The sequence below is a fragment of the Cyprinus carpio genome, chromosome A5 (genome assembly GCF_018340385.1).
Source record: "Cyprinus carpio isolate SPL01 chromosome A5, ASM1834038v1, whole genome shotgun sequence".
Lineage (NCBI taxonomy): Eukaryota > Metazoa > Chordata > Actinopteri > Cypriniformes > Cyprinidae > Cyprinus > Cyprinus carpio.
This window is the reverse complement of record NC_056576.1, coordinates 21,537,943-21,552,290: the sequence shown is the minus strand read 5'-3', so window position 1 is coordinate 21,552,290 and position 14,348 is coordinate 21,537,943. Positions and strand designations below refer to the sequence as shown.

General features: G+C 37.4%; 1 protein-coding gene across 3 annotated transcripts; it reads right to left on the bottom strand.

Annotated features, from left to right (window-relative positions):
- Positions 1-1,064: 1,064 nt before the first annotated feature.
- LOC109084936 (U2 snRNP-associated SURP motif-containing protein-like) lies at positions 1,065-14,169 on the bottom strand. 3 transcript variants are annotated; one of them, XM_042756440.1, is made up of 24 exons: positions 14,049-14,169; positions 13,172-13,258; positions 12,617-12,728; positions 11,997-12,106; positions 11,781-11,851; positions 11,414-11,508; positions 11,263-11,327; positions 10,910-11,075; positions 10,586-10,791; positions 8,832-8,875; positions 8,169-8,273; positions 7,203-7,269; positions 6,926-7,092; positions 6,613-6,775; positions 6,408-6,487; positions 5,737-5,824; positions 5,498-5,626; positions 5,209-5,404; positions 4,905-4,982; positions 4,692-4,725; positions 4,238-4,382; positions 4,005-4,115; positions 2,940-3,130; positions 1,065-1,691 (listed from the first exon to the last, which is right to left on the bottom strand). In XM_042756440.1, exons 2-24 carry the CDS (start codon positions 13,247-13,249, stop codon positions 1,559-1,561), a joined length of 2,634 nt encoding a protein of 877 aa, XP_042612374.1. In that variant the 5' UTR covers positions 13,250-13,258; positions 14,049-14,169; the 3' UTR covers positions 1,065-1,558. The 3 variants fall into 3 exon arrangements, with proteins under 3 accessions (XP_042612374.1, XP_042612375.1, XP_042612377.1); XM_042756441.1 differs by having other exon boundaries at positions 13,860-14,130; XM_042756443.1 differs by lacking the exon at positions 14,049-14,169 and adding an exon at positions 13,401-13,837.
- Between the last annotated feature and the right edge of the window lie 179 nt (positions 14,170-14,348).

Sequence of the window (14,348 nt, the reverse complement as noted above, 5' to 3'; positions counted from 1 at the left end):
CCTTTTTACTGACCAGAAGTAAGATGCCCAGGGTTCCTGCTCAGCTGTGTGAACATGCCATAGTCCATATACAGACAGGTATATGAGCGATGAACTGCAGTGTCCACAATATAAACACCTAAGACAGTGCTAGAGGGAAACAGTCTTGCAGTGGCAAACCATGTGTCCCCCAAGATGTTTTCATAAAAATATTTACAAATGTTAATAAATTTGCTAAAACAAAAGCATCTGAATGTGACTTTTTTTTTTCCCAGGCTGTTTAATTTATAATATCACTCTTACACAGTGTAAATAGGTCTTTATGAAAATATATAACTTCCTTTATATTTGAAGAATGTATTTGCTGCTCTTCGTTGTAAAAAATGTGCAAACCCTGCTCTACTCAAGTTTGTGAATGCTGGAATTTTCAACTAGACGAGTTTGATTTTGTGTGTTGCGCATTTCAGTGTAAAACAAGAGAGGTATTCTAAATGAATGAGCATGTTTATAAACGCAGACATCGACAGTTTGGGTTCTTTTTGTAATCGTGCAGAAGACTTGTCATTTTTAATTGCCCTATTTCAAAATAATTCTGGTCTGACTTCACATTTGAATCTAGCGATGTTACACAAATTTGATAAAAAATTCGCCTTATTAAAACTGAATTAGAAGCACTAGTTAAATCGCAATGATTTATAATGAACAAGAAACCATGAGATTTCTTAAATATTATGAAATAAAGCAAACCCTGCAGTTATTATGTTCTTTGCTTGTGCATCCATGTCTATGTTTTAGTATGAATACATATTTGTGTTTCCCTGACATGTCCCTTAACAGTTCAAGTCATTATTCCTATTTGATTTCTTTTGATATTAACTTGTAACTGTTCTTGAAGTTGTTGTGAAATGTTTATTAATAATTTCTTAGGTATATTAACTTGCAACAAATCAAGTCTTTTGTGATCAGTTTTGAAAAACTGTCTGGCAGTGCAATAGTTCGAAAAAGGATCTTACAAAGCAAATAGTTATAGTTTTGAAAAACTGTCTGGCAGTGCAATAGTTCGAAAAAGGATCTTACAAAGCAAATAGTTATAACAGTTTTATTCTGAGCCTCCTATGAACACCATTCATAGAAATCACTATAAAGCATTCAAATATATTCAACAATTGCTTTATGAAAACCTCTAACCCCTTACATAATATTCACAAGACACAGATTTCCTTCAATAATTGTTTTTATTGTAAAGTTTGGAGGCGGAGGGTTAATCTTGCAGCATTTTTTAAACACTCGATTTAAAACAAGAGGAAAACAAATAAAAGTTTACAAAACAAAAAGATCTGTACAAGTTCACACTTCATCTTAGAAAAACTCAGCCAAGCCCAGGGTTGTGATCGCAGCAGCCACACTGAGGACCGTTCCGGAAACAAATGAACAGCTGTAAATCAGCTGCAAGTCTATAATCAAAGAACTGTGGAACAGAGACATGTTGATGTGCATGACAGAAGCAGTCCATCCACAGGCTCCATCAGGCTGTGTTAGCAGATGACTGTGGAGGTAACGGGGTTCAAAGGGTCAGAGTTCAATGTTTACTCTTCTTACTCTTCTTGGTCTTGCTCGAGCGATGTGGTGATCGGGACGATGACCTCCAGGATTTGTGCTGCGGTGATGGTGATTGAGAGCGTTTTGACTTCCGTGGGGATCGAGATCTTGTTCTTCATGGAATAAAGATTGACAGAGGATAAATTGTGAGGGAAATGGTGAGTAAAATCCACACAAATACTTAATATAGTAACATGACCAAAAACAACTAGTTAGTTGATTTCTAGTCATTTGGTTTCTCTTTCTATAGTGCTGTGCTGGGTAACCTCACAAACAGTGAAATCTCAGTTCTTCTATACTGTATGTCATATATATATTTATATATATATATATATATAACAAATCAATACTTTATTATTCAGCTAGGATGCATTGAAAATCTTACCAATCTCAAACGTTTGAACTGTAAATGATGGAAAAGACATTTAGAATGTTACAAAAGATTTCAATGAAATGCTGTTTTTAACTTTCTATTCATCAAAGAATTCAGAAAATCTTACTAATCTCAAACGTTTGAACTGTAGTGTTTTGAAACAAATTACTTGTCACTTAAATCTTGTGCCTGGTCAGGATATTGTGATTGACTGTTTTTGAATAATAATGGGACTTAGCTGCTTATCATAATAATTAGACCCGGGGTCTGGAGGGCCAGTGTCCTGCAGAGTTTAGTTCCAACTTCCCTCAACACACCTCCCTGGAAATTTCTAGTATGCCTAGTTAGAGCTTAATTAGCTGGTTCAGGTGTGTTTAATTAGGGTTGGAGCTAAACCAGAGATTGTCTTACTATTGGGAGATACAAGGGTCTGTATAACTTACTATTGGAGAAAGTGTAACGGTCAACTCGGATCACGTGTGCCTTAATAACCAATCACATTACAGCCTTGACGCCACTGAACTTCAGTCAGAGTTGTGCCACACTCAATCACCCTTTACAAATACCATAGGAATAAATGAGAAGTGCCGTAAGCTGTTTCCTACCGGTCACAAAAAACATAATTTTTTTCAGTGTAAACTAAAAATAGTTAAATCCAGAAGTATTGTTTAGTGTAAAACATGTTGAAGATTAGCTGATAGGCTGTCGATTCATTAAATGATAAGCTGTTTCCTCTAAAAAGCTGTTTATTCAGTGTAGTGAAGCCTCTCCTCCATTGACATCTATTAAAAAAAAAACAGCCTCTGGTCTCCTTTTCACACGTACTGGCAAAGTGTTAGCATTAGCTGTTACGCTTTTTTAGCTAAAGGTTGCAGGCTTGCCTTCTAGTGCCTTTGGCTAAACACTGCAGAACACCGGCCCTCCAGGAATTAGACAAAAAACCCTGAATTAGACAAAAAATGTGTGTGTGTGTGTGATGAGTGCATACCTCTCTCTCCTCTCTTCTTTGTCTCGACTTCGTCCTCTACTCCTTTCTCTGTCCTCACTCTTTCTACTTTTTTCTTTATCCCTTGTTTTACTCCGGTCCTCCCCTTTATCTCTCCGCTCATCTTTTTTGGACCGGTCTTTCTGTTTTTGTGAATATTTGTCTTTCTTTTCCTGGTCGTCCTTGTCAAACTCCTAAAGAAGAAGTGACAGAAAGCAAATTAAAGAATTGTGTTTATTGATGAAAGTGAAAAGTGAAAGTGAAAAAGTGATGTGACATACAGCCAAGTATGGTGACCCATAATCGGAATTCGTGCTTTGCATTTAACCCATCCAAAGAGCACACACACACAGACACCGTGAACACACACCCGGAGCAGTGGACAGCCATTTATGCTGCGGCGCCCGGAGAGCAGTTGGGGGTTCGTGCCTTGCTCAACGCCACCTCAGTCGTGGTATTGAGAGTGGAGAGAGCGCTGTACATTCACTCCCCCCACATACAATCCTGCCGGCCTGAGACCGAACTCACAACCCTTGGATAACGAGTCCTAATCTCTAACCCTTAGGTTATATATATATATATATATAAAAAAAAACACTGTATTCACAAACACATAAATTACATATTCCAACAACAAATAATATACATAAAATTAAATAAAAAATATAAGTATACACACCAACTCAGTACCCAAATAATCAAATACGAATTAAATTGATCAAAAGTGACAGTATAGACATTTACAATGTAATTTATAATATGTATATATATATATATATACACACACACACCACACACACATATATATATATATATATATATATATATATATATATATATATATATATATATATAATATACACATACACACACACATATATTTATAATTTGGTTCTGATATCATGTATTATAGGTCAAACGAGAAGATTTACCAGTGAAGAAAATGGTGGTGACCAGTTGTTTTGTATCATTTAGCAAAACTGGAACACCGCATCAGCATCCAGAACCACCATTATCAGTTATATAATTGTTGAATAAAACCTTGTACTATGCAGAATTGGTGTTTACCTTCTGTAGCAGTCTGTTTCTGTAATGCTGAACTTGCTGTTGTAGAGTCATACTAGACTTCTTCTGTCTCTTGCCCGACTCCAACTCATCCTGGAAATTCATCACCTTCACCTGCAATATGCATAAGCACACTTTTATAGTACCTGGCAACACAGTTAACTTTAGTGCTATGTCCGTCTGTGAGTGTGTGGGTGGGAGATAGCGAGACATGAAATACTGAGTGAGTGACTAACCTCCAGTTCTCGGAGGCGTGTCCTTTTGCTTTCAGACAGCTCAAAGTTCCTTAGAGAACTCTTAAACTCCGCCCCCTCATACCTGCTGGGGCTGTCAGCTTCATCACTGCTCATATCAGAGTCACCATCATTTTCCTTCAGGCCACTGCATGACAAAGACAGGGCAGGAAACAATGAGGTAACCAAAACTAAAAAGAGTGGTGTATTTTCTATATATATATATTTCCTCTGCTCATAAATCCATGTTTGCCAATGTAATCCAACTTTGCCAACCCAGATGCAAAAGCAAACAAACAGCATGTTTACTGAACAGTTCTCATAAAGAAGGTAATAAAAAAAAGCATGTGACTTGACAGGGCTGTTGAAATGCTCCAATGAAATATCATGTGATTAAAATGAATCATCCACTCATCACAGAGAACAATAAATAAAAAGAGCATCCAGCAGGGTTTACCTCGAATTCACCTCAGTGTCTGAGTCATTCTTGGCTGAAAGGATGATAAGAACAGTTTAAGGTTTAAAAGGATGCATATTTATATATATATTAGAGAGAGTGTGTGTGAGAGAGAGAGAGAGAGAGAAAGAGAGAGAGAGAGAGAGAGAGGGAGAGAGAGAGAGAGACAGAAAAGCAATTAGCCATGTATTACTATTCGTGTTGTGACTGTACCTGAGGATTCTGAATCCTCCACCTTCTCCCATTTAGACAGTGCAACAGTGGGTAAAGTCTTATCTGAGCTTTCATCAACTGGATCAGACACACCAAAACAAACACATAGAAGAAATATGTGTAACTTAAATAAAAACCATTAGAACACAATCAATGTTGTATGTGTCTTAACTCTTTCACTGTGTTCAGATTAGGAAATAGGCTACAAATAGCAGTAACATTATAGTAAAAAAAACAGTTAGTTAATCACAATATTGTAATAAACAAGATACACTCCCAATAACCGCAACGTCCTTCTACCTACATGGCACACCATCAATATCATCTATTGAGTTTCCTAGGGGAACACCGTCTATGTCATCAACCGGTACACCATCTATAGAGGATGGATCCCAGGTCAAAGGTGATCCATCAAGGTCATCAAGGGGTGTACCATCAATTTCACCTCTCTCCAGAGGAATACCATCCAATGGCACCCCATCCAGATCAGGTGATTTGGGCTAGAGAACAGGTATGCAAATGAATATTACACATAATACACTATATAAATCATATGCATTTTATTTAGTTTTTATCTTTTTGCCACAGCTCACCTCTGCTCTGTCAATGACTTCCTCTCCAGGTTTAATAAGCCCCAGGAATATATTCTGCAGTTGGATCAGGAAGGAGTCTGGATAAACTGCCCAGTCTTCCCACGCACGAAAACATCCCATGACTCTTTGCTGCAGATAGAGAGAGATGAAAGAGAGAAATGTAGAGGGGGAGTGGAATCAAAGATCTCTGCAGGGGAGGAGCTTGAGACAGATGACACGCTAGAACAAACTGTTCCCACCTTAAACTGCTCTGCCTGGAGTCGGGCCTGGATGTTCCGATACGCTTCACTGATGTCTCCAAATATCTGCGGCAGCTTTGTTTCAAAACTATTACAAAGCAAGACAAAAAGAAAACTCTTAAGAGTTAATCAGAGACAACATTAAAGTTATTGGAGTTTCGATTTAACTGCAGTAATGACAGATCTTTTTTTTCTATATTGTGGCATACATCAGAGTGAAAAGATTATAAAAAAAAAAACAAAAAAAAACAAGGGCCTTGACTTGGTTTAGCTCAACGGTTATTGATTGGATAGAGACAGATCTGATGCAAGCTTGCAGTTGATCATAAGAAAGGTGATTGGAGTAGAAGTCTGTCATTTCACTAGATAACCCAGTTTTGATTACAAAGTGAAAAAAACAACATTTTGAAAAGATTTCAACAGGCATGGATGAATCATTCACAATTAGATCAATAACATTTTTTTTTTAAACTACGTAGGGTGAATTTCCATTAATTTTTTTTCTTTTCAGAATACAAATAAATAAATAAATAAATAGATCACAATCATGTCAATGCTGTAGGTTTGAAACAAATTACTGGGAAACAATTTCAAAGACACTGGAAAAAAAAAACAAAGAATAAATGCAATCAAGAAAATCATCAAATAAAAATGTTGCACAAGTGACTCACAATTTGCGGTAATAAGACGCATTGGCAACTTTGGCGCAGGAGTTGTAGAGGATGTCCGATATCAGGTAAAGTCTGGCAATCTGCAATATATACACAAGACATCTGACAAAATCTCCAAAAGAGTGAAGAAGGGCTAGGCAACAAACTCCAGTTGTGATTTGTGAACTCCAACTGTATCTTTGTACTACTGTAAATGTGTGGGTACCTTCTTCTGCAGTGGTGTGTGTGCTATAGACAGAGATTCAGTGATGCAGGAGACGACCTCCTCAGCAGCCTCTGCTCTCTCCAGGCAGAACAGCATTGCATCACCAATCTCATCCCTGCAAGGAGTCAGCCCTCTCAGCAAGGCCTCCAACCTCTCTCTGTGCCTGAGACACAACAAACACATTCAATATGCACATGCATTATGAAACCAAACGGACGTGGGCAACCATACATCACAGGCCTGTGTGCATTTTATTTCTAAGAAACAGGCGGCCTACAACTTCTATTTCTGTTGGAGAGGAACACGTGTTTACTCTGCCTTCAGGTGCCCTTTCTTTGGCTCTTCCTCTTGAGAAGGGAAGGAGCTCTCTTCTGGTTCCTCATCACCATGGAGATACGGGTTAAGGAGAGGTGGCTTCCACAGAGAGCCGCCCCTAAACATTCTGAAAGGTGACGTCCTCCATTTATTTGGGCTCTCTCCCTGAGAGGAGGACACAGACACAGGGAAATGTTTCATATAGATATGAAGATGTGACATCTATTTTTGAGAGTAAGACTGTGACTAGCCATGAATGGCAGTGGCTCATTTACCTGGAGAATGGAGTAGAGTTTCCATCTGTAGTACACATGCTCCTGACTCTTATTATCAAACAAAAACCTGCAACATTAACCAGACATTCAATAAATAACGAGTTACATATAACATGTAGAAGTCTTAAGAAAAAATCTGACCAAATATTTACTCCCCCTCAGGTTCTAAACCTGAATAATTGTCTTTCTTCCGTGAAACACAAAAAGTGAAATTTAGCAGAATGCTGACTTTGCTCTTTTTCATACCACAAAACGGTGGGTGACTGACTACACCAGGTTTGACGCCAATCATGCCAAATGTCATTGGTTCACATAAAAGTGAAATGTGCTTATTCAAATAGCCCAAACATTCCTGAGCCTTCATATCATGTGGCTTTGGAAGACTTGAACATATTGGGCAAGTCAACAGACTGCTTATGTGTTATCCTGGTTACCATTCACATTGTATGAAAAAGAGAGAACCGTGAACACACTGCCTAGTGTCTCCTTTTGTGACATACAGTCAAAAGAAAATCACACTGGAGAAGACATGAGGGTGAGTAAATGACAGAATTTTCATTTTTAGGTGAACTATTCCTTTTAAAGTTGGCATAAAATGAAAATTCACCCTTTATCTTATCGTGAATTAGTTGTTTAACATTTGTTTTAAGCTTATAATTTTTAATCGAAACCACAATGTAACAAGTAGCAACATCTTTTCTTCCGTATTGTGAAGTACAGTATTGTGTATAAAAAAAATTTCCATACTGTACAGCACTCTGCATCAATTTATTTTCTTTAACGAGAAGGTTACAACATCTTGACAAAAAAATAAAAAATCATAAGGTAAAAAAAAGTCAGAGCAGGAATTATTCACAATATAACCGATAACACGAATTTATAATTTTCATTCCATGTTGAGCTAAGAATATCTAAGTATATTAATGGTTCAAATATTCTGTAACCAGCAGAATACTCCTCACACACCTGAAGTCAGGGTTGTCCTTTTCCCGGCTCATGATGATGGCCTCAAACATGGGTCCCTCTCTCACCACAAACTCAATCATTCTGTGTATCAAGCCCAGCAGGTTCCTATCAGCCACAAAAGAGATGGATGAGAGAATGAACAAGGGCACTCTTTTCTTTTCTTCTCTCCATCTTTCTCCATCACTCCATACTGTCCTTACAGCCTTACCATGTCAGTTCTATCTTTTTCGTCTTTCATTTTCACTGTCTGGCAGTTTTAATCTTGTATTTTGCTCTGAATTTTCTGTCCACTCCAAATAAGATTGCTTTCTGATGTTACCATGGCCCTATGAGACCGTTAAGGGAGTGTGTTTTAGTACAATGTTAGCTCCTAACGTTCAGAAAAGGGCCGCTGTGTGGTGTTCTACACATTTTCACAGCAGCAATTCCTGAGTATGAAATGATTTATATTATTTTAAACGCAATGGTATCAACAGACTAGAGAAGTTGCTGATGTCGCTAAAGATCTGAGATGTATCTGTGCTCCGATCTAAGATCAATGACGTCTTACAGTATCTTTGTGATGAACAAACCCCTGTGATTTAGGCGTCAGACTACAGGTGAGTGTGTTTGTGCGTGTTTCAGTGGCAATGGTGTTTTAATAAATGGACAGAGAATGTGTACCTTTCTGGGGGGATTACCACTGTCACTACGGCCTCGGACAGAGTCTTTTCGTGACGTCAAACCAAATGATGAAGATACAAAAATACAGTGAGTTTATATTTAAACAAACTGCAGAATATTCATGATTAATATCAGCAGCAGCAGCAGCAGCTAAACCTCTGGAAACATGCTCGCAAACAGACAAGTTCATCTCACCGCTGCTTCTTGCTCTGTCTGAGGGACATTCTGTGGATTCAGACACTTTCTCCAACCTGTCTGGCTTCACTAAGGCCATGGCCTCTTTATTACTCCAGCTTAAAGTATATAAAGCTAAACCTCATAACAGCTTACAAATCTAAAATGAAAAAGGGTTTGGATTTGAAATGTTTGGGGACTCATCTTTGACATACCAATCAAAAAGTGATATGGAGAGACCGGCCAATTATTCTTAACAGAATATGAATGTCAAAGAAGCCAAACAGGTTGGTAGGAACGAAACGTCTCATTACACAGGATGCCCCCCAGTCTAATAAACATTACTGAACTTAAAACCGACCAAGTTTACTGCAGTGTTTCTGTACAGTTTCCTGGTTTAATCTGCTTGTGATTCTTTGTCTAGTTCAAGATACACATATAAGTTGAATCAACTGACTCAGAATAGTTGAAAGTGTTCCCACGATAATGTGAATTCACACTGAGTTGATTTTGAATCTTTCCTCAAACAATGAAACAATAAAATCATTTCTTAAACAGTGCAGCTAAAGCTTGGCTCCATCACATTTCTCTTCATTTAATATACACTATCATTCAAAAGTCTGGGGTCAGTTCATTTGATTTTTTAAAGAGAAACTGACTATTTTAGAAAAGAAAAATTAAATATAAAAAAAAAAAAATAAAATAAAAAAATAATACTAAAAAAAATAAATATTTTAAATAAATTTGTGCATTTTAACTTTATATTTATCAAAGAATCCGGAAAAAAAAAATTATTGAGTTTCAAAAAATATATTAAGTAATTATAGTAATTATAAGAAGAAATGCTAGTAACACTTTATTTTAAGGACCAATTCTCACTATTAACTAGCATATTACTAGCATACATACTACTAAAAAATATTATCATAAAAATTACTAACACATCAATACCATATTCTACATCACCAAATCCTATACAACACAAAAAAAAAAAAAAAACAAAAATAAACAAATAGCTTTTTAACTATTAATAAGCAGCAATTTCAGAGTTTGTTCAGGGAAAACTCTAAGTTAACAGTGAATATGTTCCCTATTCTGAAGTGTTACCAAAATGCTTTTTATTATGCTATCACAGCAATAAATTACATTTTAAAATATATTAAAATAGAAAATATTTTTTATTGTAATGATATTATTGTTTTACTGTATTTTTGATCAAATAAATGCAACCTTGGTGAGTATAAGAGACTTCTCTCAAAAACATTTAAAAACCTTGCCAACCCCAAACTTATGATGTGTAAAGAAAAAGAAAATATTTGATCTAAAATGAAAAGCTCTGATTCCATTCAGATTCCAAAATTAGTCTCTTCATTAAATCTTAATTCTCAGCCTGCTCAGATCTTTTGTATCAACCTTAAACCATCAAGCAGTAACCTTTAATCCTTTTTTGGAAAAAAACTTTTGTTTACTCAGTAATGCTTCATGCTCACAGAATACCTTGCCAGCAGAAAATCTTTTATAAATACCTTGACTTCGGCATACCACACTCTACAACACCAGGAGACAGAGCATGTGGTTACCTTGTAAATGTCTTCCTGCGAGCGGCTGCGTGGCTTGGTGAAGTAATTTCTGAAGCGGTCTCTGGGTTGGGCGTTGAATGGCAGTCCAGAAGGTGGAGGGGGGGCAGTGGTCTTCAGAACCCCGATGGGGGTGTACAGAGGTTGTGGAGGAATACGTACTGCCTTCCCCCAACCTAGCTTCATTTCAAAACCCATTACTGTTTTACCTGCAAAGCACAGACACCAGAGCTCAAATGTCAAAACTGTCCAACTAACAAGTGCGTCTTTTGACAGACAGCAGTCTAATGTTTCATTTACACGGTTTGAGGATTGAGGACGCCTCACCATCCAGTGCGGCCAGAGCACGCTCTGCATCTTTCCGTGTCATGAAAGCAACAAAACCGCGGTTGGTGACTCTTGTTCTCTCTTCTTCAGTGCGTGGCCACATGATCTTCACACTGGCCAGAGGACCGTATTTCCCGAACTCCTTACACAGCATCTCCTCTGTCATCTAATGAGGCAGTCAAAGCTTAATAAATAAGAGTCTAAACATACTGTGTAGCACACCTCTGTAATACTAAGAGTGCAATATGGTCAGTATTATACAGTGTTAAAGAAAAACCATGTGACTTTTTGTGTTGGCCAGATTTTCCCATGGATGGCAATCAGCAGGTCAGAATACTGTGTTCTCTCCTCACCTTGGGGTTGATGCAGCCGATGTACAGGTTTGTTGTGTTTGGCACTACAGGATCATCATCAAATACTACAAACACAATACGTAAAAAGATTTTGTAAGGCTTCCACTGGGTTTCCAAAGTGAAATGTGTGGCATGAGTTTGTCAGACTTACTTGATCGACGTGTCGGGGGTAAATCCAGATCTGGGTTTACTCCTCCAGAATCACCTTTCTTCCTTTTGTATCGTTCCTCTCTTTCCTCCTGGATTCTGAATGACAGATTCAATAAACACAGAACAATTTTTAACTACCCTTTTGTTAACACTTGTCAAAATCGTGATGAAATGGAGAACAGATCTTTTTTTTTCTGTACTGTGACATACATCTGACTGAAACATATTAACAAAAAAACTACATGTATATACAGGGCAGTGACATCAGTTGTTGATTGCTGAACATAGGGATGAATCGATCACAATAAAATCAATAACATGCATTTAGAAAATAGACGAATAGAGTGAATTTTGAGAGAAACACTGACTGTTTTAATTCCTCTTTAAAAAGCTCCAGATTACTCTTTTTCTTCTTCTCCTCCACTTTCTTTTTAACGGCCTAGAATGGAGAAAGAACAATAACGTTTGACTGATTATTGTATTTTGTGATTCACAGCAAAATGCACCACCAATGTTGATTACAGCGCTTACTTCTTCAAAGCATATCAAGCTCATCTGACTACAGGAGACAGAAGGGCACTTACAGTTTTTTTAACGTCTGCAGGTTGGACAGGCGAGGCATTCTGAGGTGGAGAAGTGAATTTAGAGGCGGGTCTGTACAGTTTGCTCTTCTTCACTTCGGCGGCTTCTTCCTCTGAAAGATGAACAATGAAAACCTATAATCATAACTCGCTCCTTCCTCCATTTGAACTAACAGCTTAGATTTATAGTTTTAGTAGCCCACAATTCAAATTCTAATCTTTTTATTGCAAGCAACACATAAGCATTCCACTAACACACAAAGTCAGATTGAGTGATTCGGCAAATCAGTAACCAGATCACTGGTTTATTGTTTCGAACTACAGAGATCTAGAGAGACACATGCTTAAAAACCCCAACAAGTCACAGCAGGGAACATATTTTATATTTCACTTTTGTTATTGTACTAAAACTACAACTGAAACTATTAAAAATGTTTTCTGTAATTGAAATAAGGCTGCAATAAAATATTAATATTAGACAAAAATGGCATTGCCAATAACAACATTACACAAACTAAAATTAAAACTTAATATAATAAAGGTTAATTCAAAATATTAATATATACCATAATAATATATAACACTGAAGAATAAACTTGTGTATGAAAGGCACAACAACTCACCTTTAGTTGCATTTACAATTCCTCCTCGTACGAATGTCTTCACTCCACTTTTTTCATTAGTGTCAAAAGAAGCTATAAATTCCTCAAAGACTTCAGCAGCTTTCTCCTCCTCCTGTAAACAGCGAGACAGAGGAATGCTGTACACGTCAACAGTATAAAAATGGGTATATTTTTTAATAAAAATCATATTGGTTTCAATTAACAGTAATAGTTTTGTATCTTGTATTTGTCTGTTTTTGGAGGAGTTATGTTTTCAGCTAAGCACCACTACTCTCACCTAGGAAGAAAAATAACAAGATCACGAAGAATTCATTCCCACGTTCATTCCTTAGTTTAGGCTAAACTATAGTCACACTGTACTAATTTATTCCCAGGTTTTAATTTAAATAAATCATGGCCACAATCTAAACAAAGGAACACATTTTAAAAAGTAGGCACAAATTAAAAAGTTGTGGAAAGTAATTCTTAATTTGCAGCCACACTATCTATTTATTCTTCTGCATGTGCTGAATGTTCATTGAATCTATCAAACACATTTTGCTGACACAATCTTACCTTTTTCTTCATTTCCTCTTGCTCTCTTTTTGTTAGTGTCCTCTTCACCCCCACAGATTTCCCTTTTTTGTCTGCCATATCAACTTTCTAAAACATAACAGAAATGTACTGTAACTTAACTCACTGCAGTGCGGTTTATTCAAGTATGTAATCATATATTCAGGATAGGGAACTACATATTAATCTAAGAAACAACTACTAAAAACCAGGGGGTCGAGATCCTACATACCTGAGAAATATCACAAAGTATTTCACTTAATGACAAGACTTCTGAGAATAAGAGTGCAAATAACAAAGCAAATTCCCCAGAACACTGTGACAGTCACACAAAAGCCATGTTGCACTCATCCGCGTGACCTCTTGATCTGGACTGAGGACAGCAGCATGCAGGACTCTCAAGATGCTGGATTACAACACCAGCTCTGTCATGCACAATAAGACAGTGGTCTATATATCCTGTAAACACCTTATTGTTGTAGGATTCACGGCACGACTAACGTTACATGCCATGGCTCTACTTGCTTTTATAAGTTATAACATTATCTTCCAATAGTCATAGTCCTGCTGCTCGTGGTGTCTCTGTAACTCTGTTTTTTCCAACCTAGTGAGCTGCCAACCTAGACAGCGTTCGTGGGCTTCACGGTCGCCGCCAGACCCCCAAAAAGCTGTTTTTATGTGTGCAGTTTACCAGGTCGAGACAGACAGCCTATGTGTGTACGTTAGCGTGCAGGCTAGCAGCTCTAGTTCTCCTGGCCTCGTTCAAACCTCAGACAACCTTCTGCTGCCAACTGCTTTAACGCCACTGGAGGACGCAATGAAGACATATCTGATGCTGCAAGCAGCCGCACATCTGTAAACAATCTATATAGCGACTTACACAGCTCTTGCGATGCAAAAATGAAACCGTTCGTTTGTTGCTAATCCGCCATTTTGAAATTACTAGAAATGGAAATAACGGAAAAGTGACGTCACGTGACAAGCACCAATCAGAGCTCAAAACGCCTCATTCTGCGACTGCGCCACTGATCTATAATATATATATATATATAGATCAGTGGACTGCACTCACTGCAGCGGACGCGTGAGACTCCAAACTCGCGAGCCTTTAATATTGCGATTGCTTCTGTACGTTTTAAAAATGTATATGCCTGAGGAATTATGAATTATGACTTCATTA

Bases quoted from the DNA above. Each gene is read 5' to 3' on its own strand.
- LOC109084936 (XM_042756440.1), bottom strand. From the start codon at position 13,249: ATGGCAGACAAAAAAGGGAAATCTGTGGGGGTGAAGAGGACACTAACA. The intron at 8,876-10,585 runs GTAACCACATGC...CGTCACGAAAAG, and splicing joins CGCAGGAAGACATTTACAAG to ACTCTGTCCGAGGCCGTAGT. The intron at 1,692-2,939 runs GTATGCACTCAT...TATTCCATGAAG, and splicing joins AAAGAAGAGAGGAGAGAGAG to AACAAGATCTCGATCCCCAC.